Raw genomic sequence first — 15,464 nt, 5'->3', positions numbered from 1 at the left:
TGGTACTGTTTGAGACATTTGAGACATCCACATGGGATCTGTGAGAGAATTGCATCCTTCTGGACAAGCAGCTGTAGGCTAGGCAAGAAAGCCTAGTACCTCTAAAAAGGTCTTAGATACCTATGTTTAGGTGAGTTTGACTCAGACTGAATACAGTGTATGGAACCTATTGTGCAACAATAGTCAACAAACCCCTACCTACACTGAGGTGTCTCACACTCACCTAATAGAGCCCGATACTTACCAACAAACTCTGTACTCACTGTAAGGCCAAGGTTTAATCTCAGTTAATATAGTCAAATATAGTCATTTAAAATATACACACTGGAATCCACAAATATCAGAGCAATCCAATCAGCTCATTACTACTCAAGGGCAACTAGAAGACATCCAAACAAGGTTAGGGAAGGTATTGAGTTTGAAGTGAGTAACCCACCACTTGGCTTTCTGAGGCTGAGGACAGAATATCAAGGACATATCAGAGTCATGATTTTTATATGCATTTCTTTACCTTTTGGAATAGTTCTGTGTCCAGAAAAATACATATATTTACGCTCTTTGTCTCCTTCCCCCAATCAAAAAAACCATAAACATTTCAATCATAAAAATTCATCTCATCTAATACACATATCTAAAATGTGGCTGTCAAAGGCAGTCACATTAACATCCTATTACAGTCAATGGAATGTGATTTATCTCCTTTAGGATTGGTATCTGTTATGAAAGAAGTTGTCCTCTGGATGTCCCTATTTCTCTCTGTTGCCTGTAAAAGTAGTCTACAATGATAGCATAGTATAGTTAGCTAACTTTTATAGATCTGAGGTAAAAGTCAGGGCTATTCAAATTGCATTATAGGCTGAAACCAAAGATTAAATCCTGGTCCCACTGAAAACAAGGATAACTGAGAGACCCATGCTCTCACTGATTTAGAGGGTTGAGAGCTCAAAAACCAGCAGCATCATTTGCTGCACCTAAATACAGGGCCAGCAGCCTGCAAGTAGCTTTCTGAGCACTGGTTTTGACACTGACTCCATCTGCATCTTGGGTAAAGTGATTTCTTGCTTTGACTATTGCCTGTATTGTTGCCAATCTCAAAAGTTCACTCTGAGATTGTGTCCAGACTTGTCACTCTCTGTGGATTAAAAGAAAGATTTAAAGGCATTAAATTATCTTCAATTAAAATATCTTGCAATCATTTAAATTCTTTAATGTAGGACCATTGTCATAATACACTGTTAAAATGATTCCATTGTGCAACGCTTCCTTAAGATTTACTGAGCAAACTTTTCTTGTGCTATTCAGTTTGGAATTCCTTACTGTAAGTTAAAGAAAATCACAAGCTGCACGTAGTTACTGCAAAAATGAGAACAGAAAATATAGAAATAAAACCAATGATAAACCTCCATAATATGTCTGTAAGTGGGTTTAGGAGGCTAATGGAAATTATTTGACTTGAGTGATAAGGGTATGTGGGAAGTCAAGAAGAGATTTCTTTTTTTAAGTACAGAAGTACAGCAATATTGGTTTGATTCTATTGAAAAATGTTTTCAAAATTCCTTTTTTTTTTTTCAATGTGAAAAGAGTAGCCCAGTAAGAATGACTCTTAGCTTTTGGAGCTCTTTTTTCTCTTTGTCTCTTACTGTTTTGATGACGTGACAAATGCAATCTGTATTCCTGAATAGCTGGACATACATTCTGTAAATGAAATATAGTTGAAGGTACATGTTTCCTTCCTGCAACTGAAAAACTGAGATGGTGTTTTTTAATGCAACTTCAGTATTTTAGAGGCACATAGGAACTGTTTAAAAGAGCAAACCAGCTGTCCGCACTTTGCCTTGCCATCTACAGGATGCTGGCTATAATTTCTTGCTAATTAACTGATCTAAAATAGAACCCTTTGTAACTAGTCCATCAGCAATCCATGAGGTTTGTGTTGCCCACATCTCTTTTAACTTTGGCAAAGCCTTACAGTTTCTGATCTTGATGTCTTGTTTGATTTGCATTTCTGTTTTGAGACTAACATTAATTACACTGTCAAAACAGATTTTATCGTTTATGTAACATGGGCTGCCTACAGACTTAAGTTTCCTCAGTATGGAGGTAACAACTTATGCACTGAATGACTTGATTACAGTAATTCCTTTTAGACTGTTCTCCTCCTGGGAGACTGTAGTGTGTACTTAGACTCCAGCTTTTTTCAAATTTAATGGTCACATTTCCACTTAATTGTTAATTTCCTGTACAAAATCAGATAGATGTACAAAACTTAAGCCTAAAAGGATCTACTCTGAATATTGAGTCTAACCTGATGCACACACAGATCTTTGAAAAAAAACACAACTCATCCAGTAATTTTGCCTTACCCCATTAAATTCTGATTGAGGTTATGTGTCATGTTAATGATTTCAGTCTTTTTTCACAAGTGCTATATATATTCTGTTTAGCAGAGAGATGTCAAAAACAGATGCTGCTTAAAAAATAGCATTTTATATGGGATTCATATGACAGCAGTGTCTCAGTGACATGCTATTTTAAAAAACTCTTTAAAAAGTCATATATAAGAAGCACAAATCTTGCTTATGTCAGTAATGTTATGATAATGTTCCAGATACTGAGTTCGTGTGAATTGGTCTGATTCCACTGACTTCAATATCAACAACTTCAGTGGGATTAACAGCACGTTCTAGTCCAGTGCCTAAAACTGTAATCAATTTAAAACTACAGAAATACAGAAGGTTTGCTTTTAATACCTCTGTGGAGCTACAAAGGAACCTTGGGCCAAGCTATTACTAGCTTCTATGTAGTAGCTGCAGCGGAAGGGATCAAGAAGCAGGAAATTAAGATTCAGTCATGAATGCAGGCAAATTCCACGCAGGCTTGCTTTAACAGACAGCTCACAGGGGATGTGGAGCAGAGGAGATGAAGCTCCCACCTTTCCAATGAACACAGGTTACAGAAGACAGGGGAGGTTATGTCCCAGTGCATACCAGAGTTCTACCAGTGCTGTCACAGGGACAGAGCTTTTGGCTAGAGTTTATCTCACCCCTTCAAGCATTTCAAAATTAGATGTCCTGATCTGAGCTGGTTGTCCTTGGTTCCCTTTATGGTTGATGGAGAAAAGTAGGCACCTACATAGAATGATTCATTTCTGGGTAAAATAAGCATCTAAGATGGATGAGAGTTGCCCCAGAATTACTTATTTTTCTCCCAGTAATGCTAAAAGAGATCAGACAACTAACTTAGACTTGGATGACTGTTTTTTAAGTGACTAATGTGAGGTGACATATATAGTTCTCAAATACTGTCTTGAAGGTATGATATAATTCATTGTTACTAAAAGACCCTAGTTAAAAAACTGGCATAGGATAAGTGCAGCATTTTGCCCCCATGGACTATGGCAACATGAGACCATCTCAATTAATATCTGACTTTAGGGTGTAAGAAATATCCAGGTTTACCTAAACATAATACATGTAAAATGACCCATCATGGAAAAAAGGTTAGGAAGTTATAGATACCTACCATCCAGACAATGCTTTGGGTTATTTAGTTTAAATAAAATGCAGCTCATCATATAAACTGTTCTGATAAAACTCATCTGGGTGTAAGCAGTCTTTCCAAGAAAATATCTCACAAAAGTATCACTGTGAATATATCACTGTTTTTTACTACTTAATCTGGAAAGCAAGAAACAGGGTTCTTTTCACTGATATCCAAGCTCAGAACGACACTCTACTGAGAAACTACCTGGTCTCTTTACTTGCTAGGATTCATTGTAAAGGGCTGAATGAGAAAAGGGAAGAAGCAGGAAGATAGGTTAATAACCAAAGTATCTTTCTGATTATATTTGAGAGAAATCCATCCAAGATTCGATTAAAATTAAATAATTTAAAACAGTATGACATTGGTAAGTTTTAATGACTATTTTTGCAAGGTTTGAATATCCTTACAGTTCAAAAAAACGCTCTCATTACCTCACAAATGGAGAGACTCTTGAACATGGAAAGCCCTCAGAAATGATAGGACCTTTCACTAGCAGAACAGCAAGCAAAGGTGTAAACCTACCCAGGGAGCTGCAAAGAAAAGGACTGGAGAACCCTGGACTGTATGAGGGTGTGATGTGTCTTCCCCACCTGTCCTGCATTCACATACAGCCGATGTTTCAATTTAAGTGCAAAGTGGGTGTGTTTGAGAAGTACTTTGAAAGACTTGCATTTATATTCAGTTAGCACTGCCTAGGGTCAGGTAATGGAGCAAAACTTTTTTTTTTTTTTTCTGTGCAAAGCCTGAGCACATACTGCTCCAGCATTGAAAAGAGAAAGTAGACCCCCAAATCACCTGTGTAGGTCTTTGAGGTGACCACTGATGGCACACATCAAAAACGTCAGACTTGGATTGAAACAGAGTAATTTACCTTAACATTTTCCTCTCATTCTAGATGATTACTTTTTATTAATTAAGTAACCAGAGGCTACATGTGTCAAAACTAAGCATTTCTAAATCATCTTGTTATGACTCAACTTTAAAGGTATTACTGATCCAAGAATGAAACCCCTTTCTAACATTTCAGAATTTGACTTTAGGAAAAGCCTAATTGCTTCATAAAAATTAAACTGGCCTGTTTGACACTACAGTCTCCTTTTAATTATGTTTGACATTGGAGAACAGTGTATAATGGAAGTTGGCAAGACACATATATAAAAAGATGTGTCCCAACATCTTCTCTTTTAAATAAGGACTTGTATTCTTATTTTTGACATCCATGGCTTGGTAGAAAAATCATCAAAGACTTCATTTTTTTTGTGGGAAATAAACTCTTTTAATAGCTGAGATTTTTTTTTTCCTTTGATTTCTTAACAGTCTCTTAATGTTCATCATTCTTTGTTTTGAGAAGTAACTGTTATGTATCCACACAAACATTTTTATTTTAAGAGTAGCTTAGAGGTCCTGATGGCCATAATGGAGCATAGTGAAGTGCATTTCAAGGACAGCCATGTTAGCTGGTACTGTAAAAACCTTTGGCTAGAACAGTATTCATGATGGTCAACAGACTATACCAATAACTGAGCACCCTTTTCATACAGGATTAGATTTAAATGTGGCCTTTCTTTATGAGAAGGTCTCTTTTTCCTCTTCTGAAATGGTTTCACGGTTAGCATTCACCTTCTCTGTGCAAAGCAGAAGATCTAGCATCAGCCTGGGTGTCTGCACAGTGTTTCTCTCTGTGCTGTGGTTCCCCAGAGAAGCCCTGTCTGCCTGCAGCAATATGCCCCTGGGAGCTCTGCCTCCAGGGCAGATCCATACTCCCTGCAGAGTAATTATCCTCCTTCAGAATAAACCTCCTTACAAAACAGAAAATCCAGTTTATTTCTGCCGTGTGTCATAAGGGACAACCGTTTCCTTTAATTGATGGTGCTTTCATGTAAATTCATCATCCATTTAACTTTGTGATCTCAGCCTAAATAATGTTATTTTGACTAAGTGCTTAGTGGTTATATTGATTTGTAAAAACCCCTCAGGTGACTCTATCTTGCAAATGGACCAATAGCAGTGATTTATTAAAAGGCTGTCTTTTGAAAGGTGTTCTGTATGTCACCTACGGCCACTGATATTTCATCAAATATATCATGTCTCTCCTCCTGCCTTGTGTCTGTGAATCTCTAAGGATAACCTGAAGTTATATCTAAATTGAATTATTTTAGTAATTTTATTTCTAGTACAAACTGTGTTGGCACTGAAATATGGGCAGAGTGACTGACTTATTTCTATGGCTGTAGCAACAGTAACCTTAAGCAAGTTTAATGAAATTCAGCGTAGATTAAGAGGGATATTCTGCTTCCAGTTACATCAATTCAATAAAAAAACCCTGTTACTTATGAATTATTAGGAAGCTTTCCTTGGATTTCTCTTGTATGTGTCCAAACCATCAAATTGTCAGTTCTCCAGTGCTGGGATTGTCTTCCTGGTTACTCTGCAGTATTGCCATAATGCCTGATGCTCTGGTTCTGACCGGTGCTTCCCGGCTGGGATCACAAAGCACATAGGAGAAATTAATGCTGTTTACAAAACAGGTCACTTGTAGCCATCTCTGTGCCAAATTCAGCACTGATAGGCAATTTTGTATATGTGAGGGTCATCTGGTAGTTAAGGTATCAAATGTAAGTCATGTATGTGCTAGGAGAAGATAACTGGAGTTGGTGTAAATGTACACTACAGTCTTTATATAAAGGCAATGATCCTTACAAAAACAAATTGATGTGTTAAACGTTTTCCTGCCTGAGTGACAAATTAATGCATTGCTACCTGATCCTTTCTCCTAAACAATTTATACCTGGTTTTCATCATTGTTTAGTCTAGCCCACTATGAAACAGCACAGAAGCCATTTTTGTGTTTTCAATCCATTTCTCTAAGAATGTCCTTCCTTAAAGGAAAATACAGTGGAACCAATTGCTCATGTTTATGTTGAGGCGAGGCAAGTACCTGAACAGTTAATACTTTGATTCAAATGGAAGTCTGAAATACCCATAATAGTTTAGAATTAGAACAGTTTTTTACCATTTTTATCATTTTTGGTTGATGATCATAAGCTAAAAGATGGAGATAGACTGCATCTTATGAGCTCAAAAAAAATATTTTTCCCACTTTATTAAGAAAGACAAAAAATAAATTCTTCTATGTTGAGATAGCCTTTGAATACAACTGAAAGGAAAATCTTAGTTTCTTTTTCATAATTCCTTCTGTGTTTAGTTTAAAAATTAAAATTATATATTTACCTCTTGTGCCATCTACTTTTCTTTGCATTTAAGAGCAGCTATAGATTTTACAAATTGATTAACAGCATGGCAGAAGGCTGTTGCGTTTACTTTGCCTGAGCCTCACTTCTCAGCAGCAGAATTGGTGAGAGAAATATCAGGACTGCCCAGCACATGCACACTAAAACTACTCAGAAAACTAAAGAAATCAGAAATCTTTGGTCATCTTCTGTGAGCCACAGAAACAACAGAAGATTATCCAGGATTGATATTTTATATGTCAAAACACAAAGCATGTCTCTGCTTCTGCTGAAGTCCACATTTTAGATCAGTCTAAAGTTGCACTGCAAGAGCTCTGCCCTCCTGGCACTCTGCTTTTGCACCCCGCTGTCCTCACTCTGTGCTTTGCCCCCAGCTGTTGTGCTGGCTCTGACACCCAGCCTGTCCTGCTGTGGCTGAAGACAAGGATCCTCCATCCCAGTCTCCTTTTTCCCAGTTCAGCTTTCAACACCAGTGCTCTGGATGCAGTTACTCAGGCACTTTCTTTGGCCAGCGCTTGGTGCCCAGGGGCTGCACTGCCCACCACCAGCCCTCCCTGCAGAGATGGCAAAACCCACCACAGCTCTGGAGTTTGTAGAATGGTGGACCAAAAAATGGGGAAGGCATGAAGCAGCGCTGAGGAGGTTTATGTTGCTTACTTTGAAATAATGACCACTAAGGCCAAGAAAATTTGCAAAGTAGCAAATGATGCAAAGCTGTCAGGAGCTCCTGTCCATCAGCATAAGAAGGGGATGATAAACGAAAAGGAAGTTAATTTTCTGTTAGGAAAAGGAAACGTTTCCTCCCATATATAATATGTGGTATGTACGACTGCTAGACCAAGAACTGGCCCTATCATCAATACTGATGATAACAGGAACATTCATAGACATAACAACTAACAGAAAAAAAACTTGAAAGTGACATAAAATTTCATGCATCAGACCTTAAGCCAGTACTTATTTATTAGAGACTTAAGACAAAGCATGAACAGTAAACTATGGATTACAGGGTTACTTTTCCCCTTTAACAAGCCCCTAATCTATTATGTAGTCATCTCTTAAATCAGCAACACATACCAAGTTTATCTAAGACAAGTCTTGCTCACATTATTCATCTAAGCTATCCCATTTACTTCACTAGAACTGCTTGAGTGATTAAAGCAAATAGAATTTGGTGTCAAGATTTGCCTCGCAAATTCACACTTCCATCCTCTTACCTGACTTTGTTACAGTCTCCAACTAGTCCCAGATCTCTGTGGCTCTCAAACTGTTGTTCCAAATACGTATTCATTAACTGTGTAGAGATGGATTTTTTTTTCTGCTCAATATTTGATCTCTGTGACTGTACCTTAGAAATTAATCGTATTTCTTCATGCCATATTCCACTGTAAATATGTTGCCAGTTTCTCACAAACTTTCAGTCTTTCTCCTGATTTCTTCTCCTTATTGAACATCTGTGGGTTTTTAAATTCCCGTTTAGTGTTCGTGATCAAATGCTTGCCAGAATACTGCAGTAACTGTAATACTTAGTGGCTTCAAGACATGTCACTCCACCAAAACAATCAGAAATTTCCAGAATAAAATATTCAATCCTAGGGGAAAAAAAGAAAAAGAAAAAGCAAGTGACTATTTTGGTTTTGCTACAAGGAGAATTTTTCTTTTTTAGAAATGTAAATGAAGATTAAGTTAGCTATGAAGGGTTGCAACAGAAGTTTAACATTTATATGCATTAGACGGAGAAGTGATCTGCTGCCTGAGTAGTAGGGACATACTTGCTTGTGATGTTTCACTATCACATTTGCCATGTTTCATTATTCATTATTTGCATGAAGACAGACAGTTAAAGACAGTAAATTAGTTATAACAGTGATGACCTGTCTTATGTTATAGGTAAAAATATCTTCCTGTTATGGATTTCATTCACCCTAGTTCACCCCATTGTCTCTATTTCTAATGTTTCCCAGCACTTTGATCACTTGCATCTACGTTTGCAGGGGGAAGGTGGGGGAGCAGTATTATGGCAGCTCTCTTAGTGGACATCCCTTAGAGCCACTGCTTGAGCTCATAGGACACTGTCTAAATTTCCAAGCTTTACAGCCTCTCCCTTCTTTCATGAACTTTCTGTATTCCCTAAAGCATCTGAAAAATATTGGTTTTTTCTTTCTTCTTAACTGCTGGTTACAAAACTGACAGGAGATAAGATTGGTGATAAGACAAAAAGACAGCACTTCAAAAAAAGCACACAGTCTCAGAATCTGAAGAGCATGTTTTCACGTGTTTCACTCTGTTAGAGCAATTTAGCTCAGAGCAAGACTCTCTAAATCTGTACCAGAACTGAGCAGTGTCAGTAGTAATTCAAAACGTGCTTCAAATGAAGGTTTTCAATTCCTAGCTCTGCCTGGTGCTCTTTTATTTATGATCACCCTTTTATTTATGATTATCAAGAAAGAAAATTTAAAAGCAGTCTTCTCTAGTCTCACTTTTCCCACAGGCTAACCTGGTGATACAGGCTCAGCAGTCCCAGGTATTATCAAATTCCTAAACTGGTCTCTTTTCTCCAGAGAGCTACAACATAGCTTCATATCAAAAATCATGACAAGAGAGGCACTCTTTCTGATGCATTGCTCATCGGCCCATATTTGTATAATGGGAAGAGGAACTCTTGTAGAATCCTTTTTGGACTCAAGTAACCCCAATCCCAAGGTTTTCTGAGTCACTGTTGCAATGTCCAATACATTTAACAACAGAAAAAGGCAAAACTTAAGTCATTCATTGTCCTGGTCTCTGCATGTTACATTATGCTACTTCAGCATTATTGATATGGGTAAACATAATAATTTTCTTTATCTTCCTGAAATTATACAAGAAATGAATTGGACTTGATTTTCCTGTACAGGAATAGGGAAAGCTATATCATGATGCATTTTTGTATCAGTTGCAGATTTTATGAATTATGATTATATGTGCTTTGGGGAAAAAACTGTTCCATAACATAAATGATCTTATTAGTAACAAATAAGTATAGTGGGCTTAGGCAATTAGAAAATTCAGCTGTGTGATATTAATGACTAAATATCTATCTCTATGAAATCTCTAAAATTTTGTAAGGAAACAGTATTGGCACAATTCTGCATCTGTAGAGCTTTCTTGGATGTTTTATTGAGCCTTTTGCTGCAAGACAGCATCTATGTTAAACCAGCCTCAGACCTGCTCTGCTCATCAGAATAAAAGTCTTAGTTCTGCTTATGCATAACCAGTTCTCCCAGTGTTTCAGACCCTTTTTGATGTCTATATTTCCATATTCTCTGTATTTAGGTATATCCCTCTTCGATGTATGTTCTAAGGATTTAAGGCTTACTGCAGAATAATAGACAAAACTCACTTGGTATTACTTGTAGCTTTTGCTTGTTGTCCAAGTGTCTAGTAGCTTTGCACATATTGTAACATTTTTTGCATGCCTGGGATTTCCTTTTATTCACCATATTGTGGATATTTTTAAATCATATGCTTCTTCTGTAAGTAAACAATCTTGCCTAATTCCAGTCAGTACAACTGCAAGTATTTTTAAAGTGTGGCATACTGTAATGTAGAAGTTTCTGAATAATATTTTGTTCCAGTATGTTGTTGCTACTTTCTTAATATACTGTATCAATACCGAGTACAGCAGAAATGACCTTAGAAGCCCCAGTGTGTACCTACCCAGCACAAGTCTTAACACACACAAATCCTCACTAACTCTCTTTCATCTTCACTGTAATCTGGGACTCCAGTTTCCACCCCTTGCTTCCTGGTTGAAATAAAATGGTGCTGGGGATATTCATCTGACTCTGAGACACTTTCAACTAATAATGAGGTTCACAAAGAGTGCTATGTTGCACTGTCTTCATTTTTAAGTAGCATAATCTTAATGTTAAGGTGATTTCTGTCGTGAAGTTTCCATCAGATTAATCTTGTTTTTTCTTTTCCTTTTTCTTCTTTGTTTTTTTGGGGTTTTTTTTGGTTTTGGTTTTTTTTTTTTTTTAATTCTTTCCATAGCTGTAACTTACACAAGTTACAAAAAAACACCGCCACCGGTACCCCCTCGTACCACTTCCAAGCCACTGATCTCAGTCACAGCACAGAGCAGCACAGAATCCACCCAGGATGCGTATCACGACAGCCGGACTCAGAGGATTTCCCCATGGCCACAGGATGGGCGAGGGATGTACAACTCCACCGACAGTTTGGACAGTAACAAGGCCATGAATCTCGCCTTGGAAACTGCGGCTGCGCAGCGCCATGCCTCTGAGAGCCAGAGCGCCTCGATACGAACCAGTGACAAGGCCATTTTAGTGACAAAAGCAGAGGAGTTTCTTAAGAGTCGACGTTCCTCTATAGGGATCCAGGTAGCCTATCATTAACATCTGTTCTGTGATGAATTGCTTGCCTTCTTTCTGTAAATAGCATAGAATGACTCATTCAGCTTCACTGGCTCTAATAATCTAACAAACAACCCCTGGCTGCTTAGCGTTAATTGTAATTCACATCATGGCAATGTGGCTGTGCAGAAAAGTCTTCAACTAATATGCTGTACCTGGAAGAAAATGAATGAATAAATCTCTAGGGAGGTTCCCTGTCATTAACACTTGATATGAAAATTATACTGCAGAGCTACAGGTGAACAGCATGTTCATCTCCTGCCCTCCATGAATTCACAGTCCTTTTTATAGAATTACACCAGCTTTAAAATGCTTGACTGTATTTTTTCCATTATCTTTCTCTTCTGACCTTGGAAAATGTGTGATGCTGCTGGATCTTCAAGTTATTCTACCTAAAAAGAGCCCACTCCACCCTTAATTTCAGTTGTGCTGGGGAGAAGGTACCAAGGAAGATAAAGAAATGTGCTGGTGTAGATACAGCATAATTATAGATGGCAAGTAATGAAAGAACATTAATAAGCACAGTCTTTCAGCCTTCCTCCATTTGTACACCAAATGGAATATTTATTTCACCTGGCAAAATGTCTGTCAGGCTATGGAAACCTCAGTTACGTTGTGTTGTTTCAGGTGAATGAAATAAGATGATTCCAAATGCAAATTCTGAACGCTATTTCTTCTACTAAATGGAAAACCCTATAGATAGCAATGGTCATTGGTTTAGATCTTGAGGAAGTACCAAGTAGTAATAAAAATCAGAAAGTTGAACTTGCACAGAATGCAAAGTCCTTTGAGACACAGGAGTAGAGGAAAATTTAGGCGTCTGTTCTGCTGTTACTTAGAAACATATACAATTTTAAGTATGTGAATATTCCCTTTTACATCACTAGGCTCACTTCTGTGCTTAAAAATCTCTATTTTTGCCAGATCAGCTATAGAGAAAATGCCATGTATTTTGGCATAGTTACAGGTATTGTGGAGACAGCAACATAGATCTTGAGCAGGTAATAGTCCATGTAACAAAGCCCAGTGAGTGACTGTCCATCTACTAGGAAGTATATTATTTTCTTTATAAAGTAGTAATTCCACATCCATTAATGTCCAAACACAATCAGAGAAAAGTATTTGGGTTAAGCATGTCATAGCTATTGATTGAACTTCACTGTTTAACATCTTAGTGTGGTATAATTTTGCTGTTTCACAACGTATTAGACTGCCAGCAAGTTGCTTATCCATTTCTCAACATAAAAGTATTGGCTTCTGCTTCTTTAGATGCAATTTAACAACAATAGTAAAATATTCAGATGGCTACTTTTCAAATGTTTTACAAATTATCCTAAAAAAGAGCCTTAGCAGATAACAGTGAAAATCTTAAACAAGCAGTAAGTCATTTTTGGTACCTTCTAGTCCCTAACCTGAAACTTACTCTTCAGAAAGGAATAGTATCTAGTGTTGTTCTTATCTCTTCTTTACAGCAGCTGTGCACAGTGGTATTTAACAATGTTGGTGTCTTGCTTCAGTCAGTCCTGGTATTTCAGCAATTAATCCTGAAACTTTGATTACATCACTTGATCCTGTTTCTTACTGCAGGTGATGACCAGTACTTTTCACGGGGCTCTGACCCTTCTTGGTATGTGGTGTTTAATAATACATGCTTATAATCCGCAAAAAACATCTGGGCAATGATTTCCATGGAGGCAGCAGATCTTCTGTAGCAACTTATCCTCTGACGCTTGGCCCATAATACTGGTCCTCAGGTGCACACACTGAAAAAGGCAAATATTGTTTGCAACAGCGAGTCTCAGAAGGATGAGCTGTTTGTTATCTTTTGGGAAGTACAAACTGCTTGGTTGTACCATTTGGCATTAGATAATGTTAAAATTGCAAAATTACCCTCAACACAGTATCCTGAGAATACATTATAGTTGTCTGGGTTTTTTTCAGCAGTAAGTTTCAAACTTCACATTAGTGTGAAAAATACCTTTCTGCAGCATTTCTAAGCAGAAAATGCATTTTGTTGTATGTCTGTTGCCAGGTTTGTAAGGAATAAAAACACAGGGTAAAATATTCTTATTACAAACTACATAAATAATAATTTATGCCCCCAAAATACAGTTGAAATATTTAATTTCTTTTAGACTTCTGCATCAAAGCACCTTAAAAACCGATGGTTTTTATTTGCATATTTCCTTGATTGACTAAATGACTTGTTTTCTCATTAGCATGCCATGCCAGGGTAATGCATTGGATTTGCATTTATTTGCATTAATTAATTTGCTATCAGGATGGTTAATTTGTGCATTTTTTAATGCTTCATTCCTTTAACACATTGGTGTTAGAATGCTTGCCAATGGAGCTTCATACAGGATCAGAGAGGTGCAAAGATAAAGAATGACCAGCAATGCCTCTGCATGTGGACCCAGCCTAGGGCTCCCATGTCTTAGGTATAGATGATTTGTGTGGTGTACATGTAATGAAGAGAAGTCCTTTTAAAAAGTCCTGCCATACTAGGCATGTGCCGTAAGATTGGTATTCACATGTACAGGGAGTCCAAGCTCCTAGGGGAGCATTGGACTTACTATGAAGATCAGTAGCACCCCATCTGCAGGGACAGAGAACAGCACAGACATGGTAAGCCATCTCATGGTATGTTAACCGTATCCCAGATGGGGATTTTGAACAAAAAAAGCCTCAGAAACAAAGCTTTTCCTGAAAATAGCTGTTGGGTTTTGTTTTTTCTTCACTGCCATACCTAAATCAAGAGGAAAATTGTCAGACGTGTCAGTAGGCACTGGAAAAAAATGTTGATTCCTGAATTCAAATGAATTGCAAAATACTGCTTCTGGGATTAAAAATCTAGTCAGCATTCTTAAGAATATATATACAGAAAAAAGAACAAAACTCTAGTAATACTAGTAGCTATAGTCTTCATATCTGTCTTCTATCATGACAGCAGAAGACTAACGAAAGTATTGGAATTCAAATGGAGCATAGAGATTGTCTAGAGTAAAATAACCACTAAGTCAAGAACAAAGTTATTGCTAATATATTTTCAGGGATTTTACTTGCTCTTTTGCACAACCTTGTATATATGCTAATGATTAACATTCAAAAACTGCTCTAGTTATAAATCATTTTATATTAAAAGCATTTAGATTGCAAAATATATGAGAAAATATGTCAAGAAATTGTTCCTTATTTATTTCAAGTATTTCAAAACATGCAGTCCTTTGTTTCTTCTTTATTTAAAAGACATCAAGGCTTCTCAAAAGAACAGAAACCCCGGAAGTAGATGAGATGGAAACAAATCTTCTAAGTGTGGAGGCTGATTCATGATGGTATTTTTGGAGATGAGCACTAATTGTAGCATAGAGAATGGATTCTGTCATCTTCATTTATCATCAGGAGACCATGCTTCAAAATATCTAGGGTTTTTTTTTAATCTCCAGAATCTTCATTAAACAAATCGTTCTTGTAAATCAGAAGTTGTATTCAGGAGGATTAGTGCAATAACTCGCCTGCCTAATTTTTTGTGTCAAAAGAGGATCTTCTGCACAATATTTATATATGTATTTAGTGAAATTATTAACATTGTGTGGTAAAAACTTTTTTTCAAAAAGCTCTGCAGTCTCAAACTGGAATTTCCCTTTAAGGCAAAGCATTTTGCACCCACATGGCATACTTACTTGGCCTGTAGAAGTCAGTAAAAGTTTTGATAACAACTCCATGGTACAGACACTATAACCTGGCCTTTAGAGTTGGAATTGACCTATACATATATATATATATACACACATATAGATATATATATAGAGAGAGATGAGTTAGAATTCACAGACTTAGCTAGTAGTTGCATTTTGGCATCCTCAGTTATCAAAAAGCTTAGCAGTTGGAATTGTAGTTAAAACAAAGCTATGATTATTTTAAAGCCATCTAATTTTTTACTCTTTTCACAAATTACTGTTTCTCATTTTCTTAAGTGCCATCTAACATAATGAAACATTCAAAGTGGGGAAGACACAGACTGCTGCCTTGCAGAATATTTGTTGGTTCAGAACAATTTGCCACTTAGCATTAAATGCACCAAAAAAGTTATGAGCAACCACAGCTTATCTTGTTGTTACTATTTCATAGTAACTTAACACAAATCCTGTTTCTAAACTCTAGCATGCATTTTTAGCAAAAAGTGCTTTCTTAAAAAAACAGCAGAAGTTTTCAACCCATTGTAGGATATTCTTGTGGTAATTAGCATTTA

General features: G+C 37.0%; 1 protein-coding gene across 1 annotated transcript in view; it reads left to right on the top strand.

Moving 5' to 3' along the window:
* DLGAP2 (DLG associated protein 2) overlaps positions 1-15,464 on the top strand; it is an 84,625-nt gene that overhangs the window by 43,400 nt on the left and 25,761 nt on the right. The window contains exon 5 of the mRNA XM_074820797.1: positions 10,830-11,179. Within this exon, the coding sequence (XP_074676898.1) occupies positions 10,830-11,179 (350 nt within the window). The remainder of the gene's footprint in view (positions 1-10,829; positions 11,180-15,464) is intronic.

Source organism: Strix aluco, chromosome 3, assembly GCF_031877795.1.
Source record: "Strix aluco isolate bStrAlu1 chromosome 3, bStrAlu1.hap1, whole genome shotgun sequence".
NCBI classification, from domain to species: domain Eukaryota; kingdom Metazoa; phylum Chordata; class Aves; order Strigiformes; family Strigidae; genus Strix; species Strix aluco.
Note: the sequence above shows the minus strand (reverse complement) of the source record. Positions and strands in the feature narration are given on the sequence as shown.